At 41.2% G+C, this 18663-nt stretch overlaps 1 protein-coding gene across 25 annotated transcripts in view; it reads left to right on the forward strand.

The window, feature by feature from the left end:
* Window positions 1–5754: 5754 nt before the first annotated feature.
* The window catches only part of LOC123992782 (elastin-like), a 105053-nt gene continuing 92144 nt past the window's right edge, over window positions 5755–18663 (forward strand). For 20 of the 25 annotated variants that reach the window (XM_046294276.1, XM_046294277.1, XM_046294281.1 and 17 more), the window contains exon 1: window positions 5756–6057. In XM_046294276.1, coding sequence (XP_046150232.1) covers window positions 5982–6057 — 76 coding nt within the window. In that variant the 5' untranslated portion in view covers window positions 5756–5981. Of the gene's footprint in view, window positions 6058–18663 lie in introns of all 25 variants that reach the window. The other 5 variants (XM_046294283.1, XM_046294292.1, XM_046294297.1 and 2 more) reach the window with 2 other exon arrangements.

Genomic DNA, 18663 nt, shown 5'->3' on the forward strand with positions numbered 1-18663 from the left:
GGCGGTTGGTGATTCTCCGTTCCCTCTCCTTAGTCGAGATGTGAATACCCCCCAGCTGCATGGGCTCAACACCTGAGCCAGTGGGGGGAGATGGTAGTGATGCGGAGAGGGGGGACACTGTTAACGCGAGCTCTCTTCCACGAGCTCGGTGACGAAGATCTACCCATCGTTCTATGCGAATAGCGAGTTCAATCAAAGAATCCACGCTGGAAGGAACCTCCCGGGAGAGAATCTCATCCTTTACCTCAGCGTGGAGACCCTCCAGAAAACGAGCGAGCAACGCCGGCTCGTTCCAGTCACTGGAGGCAGCAAGAGTGCGAAACTCTATAGAGTAATCCGTTATGGATCGATTACCTTGACATAGGGAAGACAGGGCCCTGGAAGCTTCTTTCCCAAAAACCGAACGATCAAAAACCCGTATCATCTCCTCCTTAAAGTTCTGATACTGGTTAGTACACTCAGCCCTTGCCTCCCAGATTGCCGTGCCCCACTCACGAGCCCGTCCAGTAAGGAGAGATATGACGTAGGGGATGCGAGCTGTACCCCTGGAGTACGTGTTGTGCTGGAGAGAGAACACAATATCACACTGGGTGAGGAACGAACGGCATTCAGTGGGCTGCCCAGAGTAACACGGTGGGTTATTAATTCTGGGCTCCGGAGACTCGGAAGCCCTGGAAGTAGCCGGTGGATCGAGGCGGAGATTGTGAATATGTCTTGAGAAGTCGGAGACTTGGGCGGCCAGAGTCTCAACGGCATGTCGAGCATCAGACAATTCCTGCTCGTGTCTGCCTAGCATCGCTCCCTGGATCTCGACGGCTGAGTAGAGAGGATCCGAAGTCGCTGGGTCCATTCTTGGTCGGATTCTTCTGTTATGCAGGTGAGTGAGGACCCAAAAGCGACTTAACAGAAACAGAGTTTATTAATGTCCAAACAGGGAAAACATAAATCCTCAATCTTTACAGGAGATGTCCAAACAGGGAAAACATAAATCCTCTAGTTGTAGAGGAGAATTGCAGGACTAGCAGCAACAGACTGCAGGTCCCTTCGGGTAGGCGCGGGCCGTAGAGGACAGAGACACCTGCTCACACGCAGCATCTGATGAAGAGGCAGAACACGACAGGACGGAACAAGGGCAAAGCAAACAAGAATCCGACAAGGACAGAAGCAGAAACAGAGAGAGAAATAGAGACCTAATCAGAAGGCAAAAGAGGGGACAGGTGTGAGAGAGTAAACGAGGTCGTTAGGAGAATGAGGAACAGCTGGGAGCAGGAACGGAACGATAGAGAGAGAGAGAGATAGAGAGAGAGAAAGAAACCTAATACGACCAGCAGGGGGAAACGAAGAGAAGAGAAAGCACAGGGACAAGACATGACAATACATGACAAATATATAGTGTGTTGTTATTGTCTCAATGTCTTGAACTACTGTATATTGTGTACATCTAGCTAGATAATCGTATCTTGGCATTTACAGTGGTGGAAAAAGTACATGTATATCAAGCTCTATCAGAGAGTTTGCAGGTTTTCAGGCAATTCAAGCAAAGTAATAACTTTCTCTGAATGCTTGGTTTGGACAAGTCTAGTCTAATACAGGCATCATTTTACTAAATACACTTAATCATGCTGTCATTTTCTCATCCAAGTGAGTGAGAGTACAATATGCTGTTGCAGTCATTCTGATTGTGTTAAATGTTCAAAATAACATTGCTTTACTTTATAGTGCTCCAGGCCTATTCATTATAGATCATCTACTGGACTTGCATTTTATTAGCACAAGGACAATGACACCCTATTATTTATCCTCAATTCCACTCTTTGTTCTCTGTTGCTCCCTTCATTTTGGAGATACAGCATCTAGCTATTAAGAAAAAGCTTGTAACATTGAAATACGAGTTTATCCAGACTTCAGAGGCATTGAACTATGGGAATCTGGGGCTATACTCGTTCTGTCTGACCTAACACCCAGTCTGCTGTGCAGTGTAATGGTGCAGAAGCACAGACTAGATCAAGGCCTACTTCATCTGCATATCATCCTGGGATGCCAAAACCTGTATCTTGGAGTTGGGAGGGAGGGTAGAGAAAATGTGTATGGGTGAAGGGGAGTCGATGTGAACAATCTATCACCATGTATCCACACGTTAACTCAGATCCATTTGAATACGCATTTAAAAGTTTCAAATCCTTCTGGTTTTGGGGCCCTCGCAAAACTATCATGTTCATATAAAGCATGACTTAATCATATTTAGATGCACCGACCAATGAACGCCAAAGAAAACAGATGACAGCCCAAGCTAATTATTATTATTTTGAGCCTGGGCAAATGGAGCAGTTGTTGCTTCTGGACTGTGTTTGGTAGAGAGAATTTTTGAAATGATGCATGGCATTAGCTTGATCTCAAGATGTAGGTGATTCAGGAATCCACAATATCTAGATTATTGACCTGCATTTGAACACATCTAGCTTTGTCTGTTTGTTTTTCAGATTCTTCACCAATCTATTTCTTAGTTGTTTAACGGCTGATTCGTATACTTCATACACTTTTGCCAACTAGTCCAAAACAACTACGTTCATAATCATTCTAAATATCAACGACATGTTGGAACACATGCCGATTAAGATAAACAAATGATTTGTGATTGCACTCATTGCCATAAGTGCTCTGAATAAAATATAAATGTATTAATTTTTTAAAAGTCAGCTATGCTTGCTTATAAAGCTGATTAAGCTTAACTAAGCTAATTTTCAAATGATAGATTTATTTACCTGTTAAACTTCTCTGTATTGTTTTTCTGCCTATGATGATGCAAAGAGGTCTGAAATGGTTAGCTAAGATGTGAATGCACTGCTGTTCCCTGAATAAGATTGTCACTACTACACTACATTACCTTTTGAAAATCATAGTCAAATCAAATACATATCTCTCGGTACTTCCAAAGTTAAAATTTTATGACTAATACTGTATGTCACTCATTCATTTATTTGATGTTCAGGTCTACGTGGCCCCCAGTTGTCCTCCCCCAAGGAGGACTTGTCTACAAACAACTTCAGTCTTTCTGGCAAAATCGCCAAGCAACCAAGCCCAAAGGAGGAGCACCACACATGAGCTAAAATAGAGATTTAGACATGTACATTTTTGGGGGAATTATTTTTTTTACCTTCTTTACCTCCCAAACAGACTCGTCAGTTGGGGCTATTAGTCTTAAATTAAACATTGGAAGAATAGTGCCGTTCATGATACAGCATGAGGTCAGATGTCCTCGTAATGCTTAGGGTGGTAACTAATGATTTACTGTAATGAGATAGAAGGGAACTGTACAACTGTTTTTCTGTAACACAGGGTTTTACATGATTTATTCAGTATGACCGAGTCCATTGAGGAAACAAAGAAAACAGATTGTTATTATTTTAGTCACAAAGGCTTTGAGAAATACCATTCCGCCCACAAAAAAGATTATTACGCTGATAATAACTTGTTTATAAGCAAATAAATGTCTTATCTGATATAGGTTTTGTTCAAGTTATTCCCACTGGCTGACCTGAAGGAACCCCCTGGATTTTGTGTTGACCTTATGTTCTCTAATTTGTTGACCTTATGTTCTCTATTGTGAAGCCTCTATACAGTACAAGCCAAAATGATTCTGCACCCAAAAGAAATCAGAAAAAAACTAACAATTAAATCCACTGAGGTTGATAAGTTTGTTTGTGAATGGCCAAAGGCCCCTTGCAACTGGAAAACAGTAGGTAACCTGAGGCAAGCCTGATTTGGAGGGGATCAACATCAGCGAATCTTGACCCTAATGGAATATGTCGCCACCTTAAAGAATACTGTTTGTCTAGGGCAACAGGCCCTATTTGCATGTGTGCTACAGCATGTGTCAAGTCTATTTCTGAAAGAATAATGAGTGTTGGCCCCCGACTCCTGCCAGAGAAATAGACCCTGTTCAACCCCCCCTTCCCACCTCAAAATCCAAATATGTGTCCCAAGACACAAGTGAAGGATGGACAATGGCAGCCTTGTCAGTGGTGAGTTGTTTGTAAAGTAATAGGCTGCACTTGCTGTGTTGAAGTGAAGCTGTTCACAGGTGTTTGGAGAGGAAGTGACCCGTGAGTCACCTGCCAGTGATCTACTGTACCTCCAACACAAACTCCAACCGACACAACAAGTCTGAAACCGACGACTTGAGTTGTGGTAATCTATATTCTCCCCCTTGTAGGAAGAATATGTTGACCCCACAGTGAACCCTAGAAATGAGACCCTATTTGGTAATCATTAACATTTAGGGGCCTCTTTGGTGCAGTGCTGAGCTAGCTAAAGTCATGGTTTAGTAGCACTGGTTTAGTGAGATGGCACAGAGCTCTAACCTGACAGTCATGGCCGACTGAAAAGTGAGAAATTTCAACCCAAGTTTTGGATGGAAGGTCCAAGTAAACAGGAGGTTCGGTTCCGCTTTTACTTTATGAGCTGGCTAGCTAAATACATTTTTCCATTGCCGAAGAAGCATTTCGTATTGCGGGTGACACTAAAGCCATAGCACTTGAACGCAAATGTTTACCATTAAATACTTAAAGGGATGGAGAGGGCTCCCCCACACTCCATTAAAATAAACCTGTTTGCAATGGAGATAGGAGATACACTGAGATTGTGTTACAGCAATCCATATATTACCTGTAAGAGAAAGGGGGGCAGCTCAGTTAATTATTTCTCTCCTAATGCCTGTACAATATGCTGACTTTGGAAACTCTCATAAAAGAGGAATTTTGGCCATGAGCAGAATGCTTTCTGAGATCCAGGGGCAGCAACAGGCGATATCTACCCAGCAGTCTCTCTGCTTCCATGGAGACCCCATAGGTAGGGTCTGTCGTCAAAACGTTATCGGAATGCCTCTCAAGCTGATTAATAGCTCAGAGGTCTGTCCTTATCCTGGCAGGGTAACTCAGGACAGTAGATTGTCAAACTATGTCAAGGTTGTGAATCGGAATGGGCTGCTTCATGTTTCGTTTCTCCATAGGGGGTCACAGTTGGAGATGTAACTGTATGTTTATGTTTAAACATTTACGCTGTTGACCCGGCCGGCCTAGCTGTTAGGCTATTCAGAACAACAGTCTGATGTTTGTTAGAAGGCATTTCTCCGACTGCCATGTTCCTATCTGTGACGCTGATAGTGTTGTCACTGCCCTTCTAGAACCGCTCTTCACACTTGGCCCAGCGGGCAGGCTGCATTGCTATTTCTAGCCTCTGCAGACTGCCTACTGTCTCTGTTAAGTTTCTGCCTTGATATTTGGTGCAAGTTTGTTATTGAATTGAGGTCTAAACTCTTTGATAGTTGTTCCCTCTGTCTGAAAGGATTTAGGGTCATCGGTACACCACTGAACCTGCAGAAAAAAACTCAAGAGCAATGTTTTGTTGCTAAAAACTCACTACTCTTTTACTGAAAGAAACAGTCATGGAAAACAGGTAATTTCCCAAGATTTGTTCAATGGTTTACTCTCACTCTCTTTCTCTTCCTCAGTCTCTCTTTTTCTCTTTCTCCCTGTCTCTCTCTCTTTCTGTCTCTCTCAATGTGTACTTTAAAAGATAAGTCTTCCTTGAATCAATGCAAATGTCTGGCAGACATGAGGGGGGTGGGAAGGAGGGGGTCTCTCCTTCTGTCTCTCCCTCTCGCTCTCCTTCCCTCTCTCTTTCTCTTCTCTCCCTCTTCTCTCTCTCTCTCTGGCAGCAGAGCTTGCTCTGTTGGCAGGAGTCACTAGAATAAAAACAGGAACACCAGACATAGGGGAGGGGAAAAAACGAAGTGATCCATTGAACTGAAAGTCTTTGCCCTCTCTTAATTACGTAGTGTCCCATAACTTTTCTATTTTTTTCACTTGTTTTTTCCTATTTTTTTCTTTCTTCTGTACGTAAAGACCTCTTGGTTATTGGTAATTAGCTTGAGGAGAATAAAAACAGCTGATCAGGAGAGGGGTGGTGCATTGTGGAGCGAGATGGCTAACAGAATGGTTCTATCACTCCTTCATGGATTCTTCTACCTAGCTCTGATTCAGCCCTCACTTCAAGGAGGTAGGTGTGTGCCTAGGTGACCTCAGCCATTATCTCTGCTACCTAGATAGCAGGCTCAGGGTGCAGGTATTTTAGAACAGGTGCAGGTCTGTCTCTGTGTTTCTCTTTACGCTTCTCAGTTGTTACACAGACACTTTAATCACTCCAACCTATATGTTGTGTGTGAAATTCTGCCTATTTCATAAAGTTGTATGGTATATTTGTCATGCATGCATTGAAATATACTGACCCTGTCGTGTCTGTGTATTTTGTCTACAATACCTGCTGAAGAAGACCTGTCTAGGAAGCAATTCAGATAACTCATTTCTGGGCATAATTCTCACAAATCCTATGCAAAACCTTTTCTCCATATAAAAGCAAAAAAGTTTCTCTTTCAAATACCCTTAAAATGTTTGCATCTAAAATATATAGCATAATTCTAACTGAATATTACTTTTGAAAGCTGCACTTACAGTATGACGACTCAGTAGTCTTTATTCTATCTGACTGTCTGTACAAGTGTCAAAGGTTAGCAACAAGATTTTAAAAAGCACAACTTTCCATTGCACTTAAAGTTCAAGATAACAACATTCTGTTCCATTGCATTGCAGATGCACCGCTCACTGTCTCGGTTATAATTAAAAACACAATGGTAATATGCTCCATATTAACATGTGCTTTGTATTCCTGTAGTTGTGGCTAATATTGTCCAGGTTTTGGACCAGATACAGTATTTATGCCTGCAGGCTTAGAGTGGTTGTTGTGGCGTTTTTAGAGAGCATTGTCAATGTCAGCAGATTCAGTCTCTAAATACAGATATCATAACTGTGCTTTATGCAGTCTGGCTCGTTTCTATCCAAGGTACTTATTTCTCTTTTAAGAATTGTAAACGATTTATATTGAGGATATATAAAAGCTAGTCATTGCAAACATTTGTGTCACACCTGGTAATATTGATCCAATAATTGGATCTCCAGCGATATTTTCAACTTGATTTTATTTGATGACTTAAACAACAACATAATAGCTTAAATTTAAAAGTGAAATGAAAGGACTGTGGAGGCTATAAAACAAACATAAATTGTATTTAATTTATACGATATCGGATAAAGCAGGAGGAACTGGCCAAAAACGGGCTTGTGTTGGAAGTGCTCTACAGGAAGAGTGAACTATAAAAGATGTAGTCATCATCCTACACGTATAAATACAGAAATCTGAGCGACCTGGCTTAGTACAAAGTGACGTATGTTTGGTTTCTAGACAGGACAGTTTCCAACAGGTTTCAGTGTTTTTGAGTGTGAGTGAAATCGGGGCATATTCATTACGCCGATTCTGTAGCAAAACCTAACTGAATTTGTCCAATAGAAACTCTCATTTTGCTCTGTTTGCTTCCGTTTGGTTCTTAAATGGTAAACAGTTTCTGTCAGGCCCCGGAGGGGAGTTGTCTGTGTAGCTAGCCAGTGTAATGTAAAGCCCAGTCCCTTACAGTACTACAGCATGTCAGTGTGCATGAGAGGGTCGCTCTTTTCCGTCAGCTACAGTACATCATGTAGAATTGACGCATAATGAATTCCCATGTGAACGGTGGTGTGGATCTGAGCTTGTGTTATTCTTCTGTTCCACAGCACTTTTAAAGATGTATTTTCTTCCCTCAAAATAATGAAATCATCTTCTGTTCCCCAGCTGTTAGTGTCTGAGTCCAAGCTATTATTCTCTCTAAACTGTGTCAGATGGAGTTATAGATGGTGGAGCTGATACAGTCCATATTAAAAACCCATGACTGGAATATTTTGCCCTTATATAGTCTTATATTTAACTGTATCTTAATCGGTGGCTGGATGTGCAATGTTAATGAGTGTGATGGAAGTATATGGTCAAACTTAATTGAGGTGATGCATCATAAACTCTACATACAGTAATGCATCAGTAATGTGACATGTCAGACACCTGTTATAACCACCTTATGACAAATTCATCTAATTTTGACACGACATAAGCATTTATGATGCTTGATACATAAGGTTGTAAAAACCACAAAGTAACGTGAAAACCTATCTCCTTTTTATTAGACTTTATTGGATAGCAAGTTAACTTGCATGTCAATAGAAACCCCTTTCTCCTGTTAAGCACCTCTGATATTTGAAAGCGGATCTCTTAGATAAGATATTTACTCATCTAATATTGTGTTTTCCCTTTTTGCCCTCACAGCAGTTTTCTTCAAACTCTTCTTTGCACTGACCTATACCGGTGAGCCAATTTCCTCTTCCGAAACAAACAGAGCTCAGTTCAGCTTTCGAGAGCAGCTCAGCTCAGGCAGAATGTACAGCGTACAGATGGAGGAGCCAGCGAATATCAATATTGGCTTAGGACCCAAACTTTGATCTTCAGTGAATACACAATCCATCCCTATCACAGTTGTTTTGAGGTGCTGAAACCAGCTCCATCTGTCTCCGTCTGTGGGTGGAAGGTTAAGAAACCACCCTCTATCTCGTTCCAAATAAGTGTAAATTATCTGAAAGTAATGCAAACCCCATTAACACCCAATCACCTTTTTAAGAGGGTTCGGCACCGAAAAAAACCCTCTGCTTGCTCATACTTTGGACAGTTATCATGAGAATGGATTGGAGACTGTTTTCTTGCGAGTGTAAATGAGTTATGATGCATGAGGGAAAGTCCGGAAAGGAGTTGGTTAATAAATATACAGCTTGTCAGTATAACTCTGTCTGGTATCCCTGAGCAGGTACTGTACTGTGGCAGACTGCTGCTCTGTCTTACTTCAATTTTTTTTAAAACATTCCCACAAACAAACACCATCTGTCAGACGAATAGATTGTGGATGGGATGTTATTCTGATCAAAATAAATCTGAGGAAGACAGCTGGGGTTAAGTGGCCTCTTCCTCAAAGACACAGTCCCAAATGGCACCCTATTTCCCACATAGTGCATTACTTTTGGCCCCTTGTCAAAAGTAGTGAACTATAAAGGGCATAGGGTTCCATTTGGGATGCAGCCCTAGTCTGACTAAATTGAATGCAGAGACTACAGTTGAATAAAGATCTCTCTGTACGACTGCCTGCTCTGAGCACATTCTGTTTGATGTAAATTAGCTAATTATCTTTTCATTAATGGCGTTTCCTGTGGTATCCACTCCCATCATATGTTTACCTTGAAGTGTCTGGATAATATGAGGCTTATGAAGGAAAGACCAAACATTCTGTCAGCTTCCAATCCTACTGCCAATCCCCTCTGAGAATAATAACTATCCTGGCCTTCGACAAATTCTTCTCTCACCCATACTTTTATTTTCTGTACTTCGTCACACAAAGTAATGTAATCAGAGTTTGTTCACTCTTTTGCATGTTAAATTGCCAAGAAGGGTATCAGATGTCAGTGTTTCATTTCACACCTCAGTGTACGATGTTACTTTAGTCCAGGCAACTCCATTCAATGACGGATATCAAAAACCGTGCCAGAGTCATTAGTTTCTGACATAACCCTGACAAGCATGCAGAGGCCTGCAGAGGATTCAAAATAACAAAAGTTCCACCAGCTCTGTTAATTTCCTTCCAGCCAGTCTCAATAGAATTAAAAGCCTGAGTCGGTTAGTTGTGTCCTGCATGCAGTGCTGCCTGGACGCCGTGGAAGCCAGTTTGCCTCTTTTGGCGTTGACACTCAGGCCTTCAGGACTTCAGAGGATTCTAATCCATTAGTTCTCTCCGTCAATGACACTCTCCTGGCCGTAGTTGAAGGTGAAGGAAATCATGGCAGATGGAATGGCACACCTCGCCTGTCGGTCGGGCAGACTGGTGATGAATTGCCCTGGCTTGCTGTGTTGTGTTGCCCCTGCTTCACCACTGGTTGGGTTGGTAGATTCCCAATCTGATTATCTCAACTCTGCTCTACTTTGTTGAGCTTTGCAGCAGCTCTCTGGTTCTTTATTGGAGACGTGTGTTTGTGAGCGAACCCCCTTTCTGGGCTTAATCCCTTTGTATGAGGTGGGTTGCCAGGAAGGGATAACAGGATTAAATTGACACCCTGGTGTCTTGTGGCCTGTTGGCAGAGGGGCTACTGCTCAGTGCCATGGGGCACCTACTTAGGGGAAGACTTCAAAGTAATATGAACGGATCACATCATCTTCAAAACTGAAACGACTGAATCCACTTAAAACTATTAACAGGAAAAAAATGAAGTTTAAGACTCTTTAGAGGAATGGATACACCATCTGCATTATACCTTGATTGGGACTTGAGTAGTGTTCAAAGGGAGGGTATATTACTGCTAACTTTCTAAGTCTACCAGTAAATTACCAGACATTTTGTATCTTTCAATGATTTTATGTAATTGGTCGCAAGACATCTAGTGGCCCTTTTGGGTACTTCAGATTATCACAGGTGTCTGTAATTATCTCTGGCCCTCTGTGTTGCTTTTTCACACATCAAATATATAAAATTATAAAATAAGATATATATTTTTTTTAATAGAATAACAAAGCTGTAAAACATTTTCCTAAATATCAACTTAGTGGATACCATTGGTGTTTAATATGAGTTAGCATGAAATATCCTTTATATATTTTATTTACTTTTTTACTATGTCAATATGTCTTTGTTGTTAATGTTTTGGCACCAAACTGGTGGCAGTTGTGAAAAAAGTCAATTGTTGATTAGATGTTTTTTTATTTATTCATTAGGCTACGTGTTACCACTCATGTACAATATGGGAAAAAAGGCAAAAATGTTCAATTATAAATTACCAAAGTTTCAAAAGATTGCCATACATTATTTGTAAATAACCAAAATTACTGAATGTTCCGGTACCTTTGGTACATTACCGGTACCTTTGCGCAACCCTGGTTTTGAGTTATACTCTGAGAACCAGGCTGTGTGTACATTGTTGCTCCATGACCCCTTTCAGCGCTGGAGTGAGCAGGGGGCTCCTGGGTCGCTGGCAGGAGCACCCTGGGGCCGCTACTGGAGATAAGACTCTCATTCTGCTGTGTTTATTCATTAATCTCACACACTCACTGGCAGGACCGTTAACTGCTCTGACATTCTCTCCATCTTTGGCAGTATTATATTAAAACATGCTCTCTCACTACTGCACTCTCTCTCTCTCTCTCTCTCTCTCTCTCTCTCTCTCTCTCTCTCTCTCTCTCTCTCTCTCTCTCTCTCTCTCGCTATCACTACTGCACTCTCTCTCTCTCTCACTACTGCTCTCTCTCTCTCTCTCTCTCTCTCTCTCTCTCTCTCTCTCTCTCTCTCTCTCTCTCTCTCTCTCTCTCTCACTACTGCACTCTCTCTCTCTCTCTCTCTCTCTCTCTCTCTCTCTCTCTCTCTCTCTCTCTCTCTCTCTCTCTCTCTCTCTCTCTCTCTCTCTCTCTCTCTCTCTCTCTCTCTCTCTCTCTCTCTCTCTCTCTCTCTCTCTCTCTCTCTCTCTCTCTCTCTCTCTCTCTCTCTCTCTCTCTCTCTCTCTCTCTCTCTCTCTCTCTCTCTCTCTCTCTCTCTCTCTCTCTCTCTCACTCTCTCTCTCTCTCTCTCTCTCTCTCTCTCTCTCTCTCTCTCTCTCTCTCTCTCTCTCTCTCTCTCTCTCTCTCTCTCTCTCTCTCTCTCTCTCTCTCTCTCTCTCTCTCTCTCTCTCTCTCTCTCTCTCTCTCACTCTCTCTCTCTCTCTCTCTCTCTCTCTCTCTCTCTCTCTCTCTCTCTCTCTCTCTCTCTCTCTCTCTCTCTCTCTCTCTCTCTCTCTCTCTCTCTCTCTCTCTCTCTCTCTCTCTCTCTCTCTCTCTCTCTCTCTCACACTACTGCACTCTCTCTCCCGAAGCCATTTTAGAACAGGATATTGCGGCCGGGAAATCACTTATCCAAACATCTGAAGCGCTTACAGAACATGTAGCATGGAGTGATTACTTACACACTGGTTATAGATTCTGAGCATCACCCTTTTTTGTAACTATGAGTGTTGTAGAAACCAAACCAGATTTGGGATGGATGAGTTGGTTTAATAGACGCATATTTCAAAAGGAGAGCCCTGGAAATGTCCAGGCTGTACGATAGCTCCCTGACTGTTCTGTACGCAACACACACTTTTATTATGTGTGTCTACAGTATGTAACACAGATGGGATGTTTAATACAACCCACTTACAAATGTATGTCTGACGTTATACTATTTATGCTTTAACTTGCTCACTACTGTAATGTCACAGGTTGATCGTAAAGACTTGACATGAAATCTTCTGGAAAAAATACTACAACATTACACAGCACTGCCATAATCACTGCCCATAAGTCCTTACCGTGGTGAGGGAACAAGCATTATTACATGGTTTGTTTATGACCATGGTTTCGGTTGTGGGTAAATGTCAACCACACAAGAATCTCCCTGGAGATGTTTGGTCAGCTGGCAACTGGTGCTAAATGCTCAACAATGAAGCATAGTTAACCCAGATGATTCATTCCGACCAGACTGAACAGCACAGTGAGTAGCAGGCCCGGCCCCCAAACCTGGGTTCAAATAGTGTTCCAAATCATTTACAATACCTTAGCTGGGCTTGATTGAGCATGCGTTTTGCAATGGAATCAATAGTATTTAGTATTTTATTGGGATCCCCAATTAACGGCTGCTAAGGCAACGGCTACTCTTCCTGGGCTCCAAACAGGAAACAAAACAACAAATAAAATACATAATATGCATAACACTAAATAATACTACATCATACTACATAATACTCAGATGTCTCCTGCCTTATGAACCATTCTGGCTCACAGAATCAAAGGCTTGTGCAAGGCCACCCGCCTACATAAGACAATATATAATACAGTGCAAATTACAATTCAAAATATATAAAAATGTCTGTGTCTCTTCACAGTTACCATTTTGCTGTAACGGTGTACTTTTATCTGATTTTTAATCGGGTTCTTATTTTGCTAGCTTGAGTTACCTGGGCTGGCAGAGAGTTTTTCTGTTCTGGACCTGGGGACTGTGATTGCATGTCTTGTGTGGTACCGATGAGTGTGCGAACTGTGTGCCAACTACTTGAGCAGACATTCCGGTACCTTCAACACATCAACACCTCGCACAAAGACCAAAAGTGATGCAGTCAATCTCTCCTCAACTTTGAGCCAGGAGAGATCACCTGCATGTTACTGACATTTGCCCTCCGTGTACATCTAAGTGCTGCTCTGTTCTGGACCAATTGCAATTTACCTACACTACCGTTCAAAGGTTTGGGGTCACTTAGAAATGTCCTTGTTTTTTAAAGAAAATCACATTTTTTTGTCCATTAAAATAACATCAAATTGATCACAAATACAGTGTAGACATTATTAATGTTGTAAATGAATATTGTAGCTGGAAACAGCTGAATTTTTATGGAATGTCTACACTGGCATGCAGGCATACAGAGGCCCATAATCAGCAACCATCACTCCTGTGTTCCAATGGTACGTTGTGTTAGCTAATCCAAGTTTATCGTTTTAAAAGGCTAATTGATCATTAGAAAACCCTTTTGCAATTATGTAGGTAGGTAGGTAGGTAGGTAGGTAGGTAGGTAGGTAGGTAGGTAGGTAGGTAGGTAGGTAGGTAGGTAGGTAGGTAGGTAGGTAGGTAGGTAGGTAGGTAGGTAGGTAGGTTCTGTCTCAGCCAAGAGACACTGGAAGGCTGAAAATTAGTGCCGATTATTGAGATCAGAATTCTGCCTCCATTTAAAACAGTGCCGTCTGTATGTCGTTTGTTTATTTGACTTTGCATACTTTACATTTATGCTCTGCTCCACAGATGTGTGTGTCAGATAGGCTGGTGCCTTGAGTTCTGTAGGAGGGGAGGGGGGGGCAGGGAGTTCTCTGTCATCAAAATTTACTCTTTTCACGCTTTCCTTTCTTTGACCCACCTCCCCCCTCCCTTTTCTCGCTAAATGTTTTGGTAAATATAATGCTAAAATGTGACAAAATATAGGCCAGACGCGACATGTCCGATAGCTGTTGATGCTTAGTACCAGGAACGAGGGAGTCTGCTCCAATCTGCTCTGCTGCACTGCTCTGTAGATCTTGGTCTCAGGATGTCAGCCTCCTTTAAGACTGATGTCAGCCTCCCTTTTCACTGCAGTCAGAATAGGAAGGCTGATATTAAGAGAACCTTCTGGGAAGGAGGGTGACCTGGGCCTGCTGCTGGCCGCACAAGCTTTACCAGACACAGACACACTTTCATTTACAGGAGGGATGGATGGTGTGATGAATAAACAGATGGAAGGTGTTGATTCTGTAAATGGCAGGTTTCTGGAACACTCCAAACATATTTAGACACAGTTTATTTAAGCCTGAACCAGTATCTGGGCAAAGACATGACAAGTTTCCTCTCTAGCCCACACTTAGTAAAAATGGTCCCAGAAGGGTTCTCAGCTGTCTCCATAGGATAACTCTTTTTGGTTCCAGCTAGAAACCCTTTTGGTTGCAGGGAGAAATATTTTGAGTTCCATGTAGAATCCTATGTGTAAAGGGTTCTACATTGTACACAAAAGTGTTGTACCTGGAACCAGATACTCGTTTCTCTGCCCAGATACTGGTTCTCCTATGGGGACAGCCGAAGAACCCTTTTAGGTTTTTAGATAACTATGGTCATGTTATGTACTGCCAAAAAAGTTCTAAATAAAAGTTGACAAGCAACTGAAAAAATGATTTGTCTGGAAAGAATCTGTATTGTTTTTGACCGAGTGTGCATGCGCCAAATCCACCTCATCGGCGACTCCGATAAAATCAGTCATTACTTCCATGTACAGGTTGGCTGATCCAGTAGCAGTACAGTATCCCGAAAGATCATTTATTTTATCACTTACAGCAGTGGATGAATGTCATGGCAACCTGACGTTTCATGCGCTACACGTAATGCAATAATATTTCATGTAAGTACAATGCCTTCAGAAAGTATTCATACATTCTTACGGTTGTTAGTGTTTTTTTGCAGAGGCACGTAATTCCAGTCCGATAGGGTTTTCCATGGAGGTTATGGGAAGTCTTCCCAGATGAATGACTCTGACATTGTCATGGAATTCTGCTCTGACGGCATGTGGCAAAACGCTGTCTCCACATGAGAGTCATTTGGCACTCATGTGCAAAGTCAACAACAACACAAATTGGCCCCCAAAAACATATTGAACCTAATTATTTGTTTTGTTTTGTGTATTTAACACCGACAGAGAAATATCTAATTATATCTCCGTTTTCAGTGTTCTTCACGTTAAACTGGGAAAGTTATGTTAAAATGTGATTCTAAGACAGTTCTCCAAGGTCATTAGAAAGCAGTTTACTGTTAAACATCAGTGCATAAAATGATGACAGACATGAATGATTTTAGATAAATACACTAATTGAAGTGTGGAAACCTGAGCAGTAGATCACACTTTTGAGAATAGTTCATAGCATTGTATTGAGGAATCTGAAAGAAATGTGTAACTGCTTAGTTTAAAAAATTCTTTATGCCATGCTTATTTTATTTCTCATTGTTAACCCCTGACTAATCAACAAAATGTGATATGGAGACATGTCCATCTGATTTGTAGAGGTGTGTATTTTATGTATGGTCTGGGAAGAAATAAAATGTGCCTCAGTGAAGGCCCAAGGTTGCGCTAATCATAGCCTGCAGTAAAAATATGGCCCAATAATTTTTGTTTATTTTTTAAATTCCAGTTGGTTTAAATAGCTCGGCATCATTTGTCTTACGTTCAAGGAAAATGGAATAGAAGAAAACACGCCAGTCTGATCATTGCTGTGAAATCCATTTTTTATTACACATTGACTAAATCAACGGGAGTTAAGGTACATCATTCATTGTATAATTAATTTAATTCACAAACAAACTGTTTTTTGGGGTGATATACTGTACCTTCAGAAAGTATTCATACCCCTTGACTTTTTCCATATTTGTTGTGTTACAGCCTGAATTCAAAATGGATTAAATATATTTTTGGGTCACCCATCTACACTCAATACCCCATAATGACAAAGTCAACATTTTTGCAAATGTATTGGAAATTAAGTACAGAAATATCTCATTTACATAAGTATTCACATCCCTGAGTCAATGCATATTAGAATCACATTTGGCAGCGGTTACAGCTGTGAGTCTTTCTGGGTAAGTTTCTAAGAGCTTTGCACACCTGGATTGCATAATATTTGCATATTATAATTTGTGTAATTCTTCAACCTCTGTCAAATTGGTTGTTGATCATTGCTGGACAGTCATTTTGAAGTCTTGTCATAGATTTTAAGTTAATTTCAGTCAGAACTGTAACTACGTCAATTAGGAACATTCAATGTCGTCTTGGTAAACAACTCCAGTCTATATTTGGCCTTGTGTTTTAGGTTATTGTCCTGCTGAATGGTGAATTTGTCTCCCAGTGTGTAACGGTTTTCATATGGTGAAGGAGAGTCGGACCAAACTGCAGCGTGTCGATTGCGATTCATGTTTATTTAAACAACGTAAACACGAATAAACACAAACTCTACAAAACAATAAACGTAGTGAAAACCGAAACAGCCTTAACTGGTGCAAACTAACACATACTAAGGACATCAAGACACCCAGGACAATCACCCACAATACAACCAAAGAATATGGCTGCCTAAATATGGTTCCCAATCAGAGACAACGATAAGCACCTGCCTCTGATTGAGAACCACTCCAGACAGCCATAGACTTTGCTAGATAACCCCACTAGCTACAATCCCAAATACATACACACCAAAACCCCAAGACAAAACACACCACAATACAAAAACTCCATGCCACACCCTGGCCTGACCCAATACATGAAGAAAAACACAAACTACTTAGACCAGGGCGTGACACAGTGTCTGTTGGAAAGCAGACTGAACCAGGTTTTCCTCTTTTTCCTGTACTTAGCTTTATTCTGGTTCCTTTTATCCCCAAAAAACTCCCCAGTCCTTGCCAATGACAAGCATACCCATAACATGATGCAGCCACTAGCATGCTTTAAAATATGAAGAGCGGTACTCTGTGATGTCTTGTGTTAGATTTGCCCCAAACATAATGCTTTCTATTCATTTCTGCAGTTTTACTTTAGTGCCTTATTGCAAACAGGATGCATGTTTTGGAATATTTTCATTCATTTTAGGTTACTATTGTGGAGTAACTACAATGTTGTTGATCCATCCTCAGTTTTTCTCCCATCTCAGGCATTAAACTCTGTAACTGTTTTAAAGTCACCATTGTTCTCATGGTGAAATCCCTGAGTGGTTTCATTCCTCTCAGGCAACTGAATTAAGAAGGATGTGTGTCTTTCTGACGGCACTGTAGATTAAGTAGACAATATAGGGTACAATTTTACAGTGATCTTTCCGAAGTGGCACAATATTATTTCCAGACAAGACATTTTTCCGGTTGCTTGTACATTTAGAACTTTTTGGGAAGTTCATACCGGGCATGACGGCAGTGAATTACGTTATTTGTTAATTAACAAACTTATTTTGCCATTATAACGCTTGCAGAGGTGTCTAATGGGAAAATTAATGGTAGCTAACTGGACTGGAGAGGAGAGTCGTCATATTCATTGTCTACTCCTCTCCCCAGATACTTGTTCAGGCTTATCCTAAAGATCTCTGAAAGCTCTCAGAGCCAGAGGTTGGAGACGGGAGAGGAGTCGTAATGGTTCACTAAGGTTTTAACAAGGGGTGGGGAGTACTAGCAATTAGCTAAGTGTGTGCGCGCGACTTTGGATTGGAGAACAAGTTCTGCTCTATTAAATCACTAATTTGTTTGCCATCCAGTCATTACAGTTAATTTTGTGCTTTACAACTTTGCAATAAACTCGGGCCTAATAGGCCTGCATTGGTTTTCAATGAACAGACCATCAGACATACAGGCTTGTAAAAGAGGTTTTCAGTTGTATTCGGCTCTCGAGTTATGGATTTGTTTGGTCTGGTTTTATTAAAATTCATGGCCAGCTAATGGTTGGTAAACATGTCAGGGCTTATTCCTCTGGCTGATACTCAAACTGTAAACTAAACAGAGCAAAAACGCCCTATAGAGTTAAATCTGTTCGCTTGAGTCTCGTGGACAAAACGAGACGATTCAACTTGAACTCAAAACAATCGGAGCAATGTTATTGACTAACGGAGGATGCCAAAACATGGTTCAACATTGTAGACTAAATAAAATGTTTCTTCCAGTGCCTCAGAGGTAAGGCAGATCCGTTTCATGGGAAACCATGAAATCGTGTGCTTTTGTTTCTCCCATGTTTGGCTTATAAACTATATAGATTGCTAATGCAGAAGATTGCATGTTATGTTCACAGTGAAGACCAGATAGAAACTACTTTACCACCCATATGGGATTTAAATCAGGTTACTGGTAACGTTTTGGTTACTTATACTGAACAAAAATATAAACGCAACATGTAAAGTGTTGGTTCCATGTTTAATATAATAATAATAATAATATATGCCATTTAGCAGACGCTTTTATCCAAAGCGACTTACAGTCATGTGTGCATACATTCTACGTATGGGTGGTCCCGGGGATCGAACCCACTACCCTGGCGTTACAAGCGCCATGCTCTACCAACTGAGCTACAGTGTTTCATGAGCTAAAATATGTTTACATCCCTGTTATTGAGCATT

Source organism: Oncorhynchus gorbuscha, linkage group LG13 (assembly GCF_021184085.1).
Source record: "Oncorhynchus gorbuscha isolate QuinsamMale2020 ecotype Even-year linkage group LG13, OgorEven_v1.0, whole genome shotgun sequence".
Taxonomy (NCBI): Eukaryota; Metazoa; Chordata; class Actinopteri; order Salmoniformes; family Salmonidae; genus Oncorhynchus; species Oncorhynchus gorbuscha.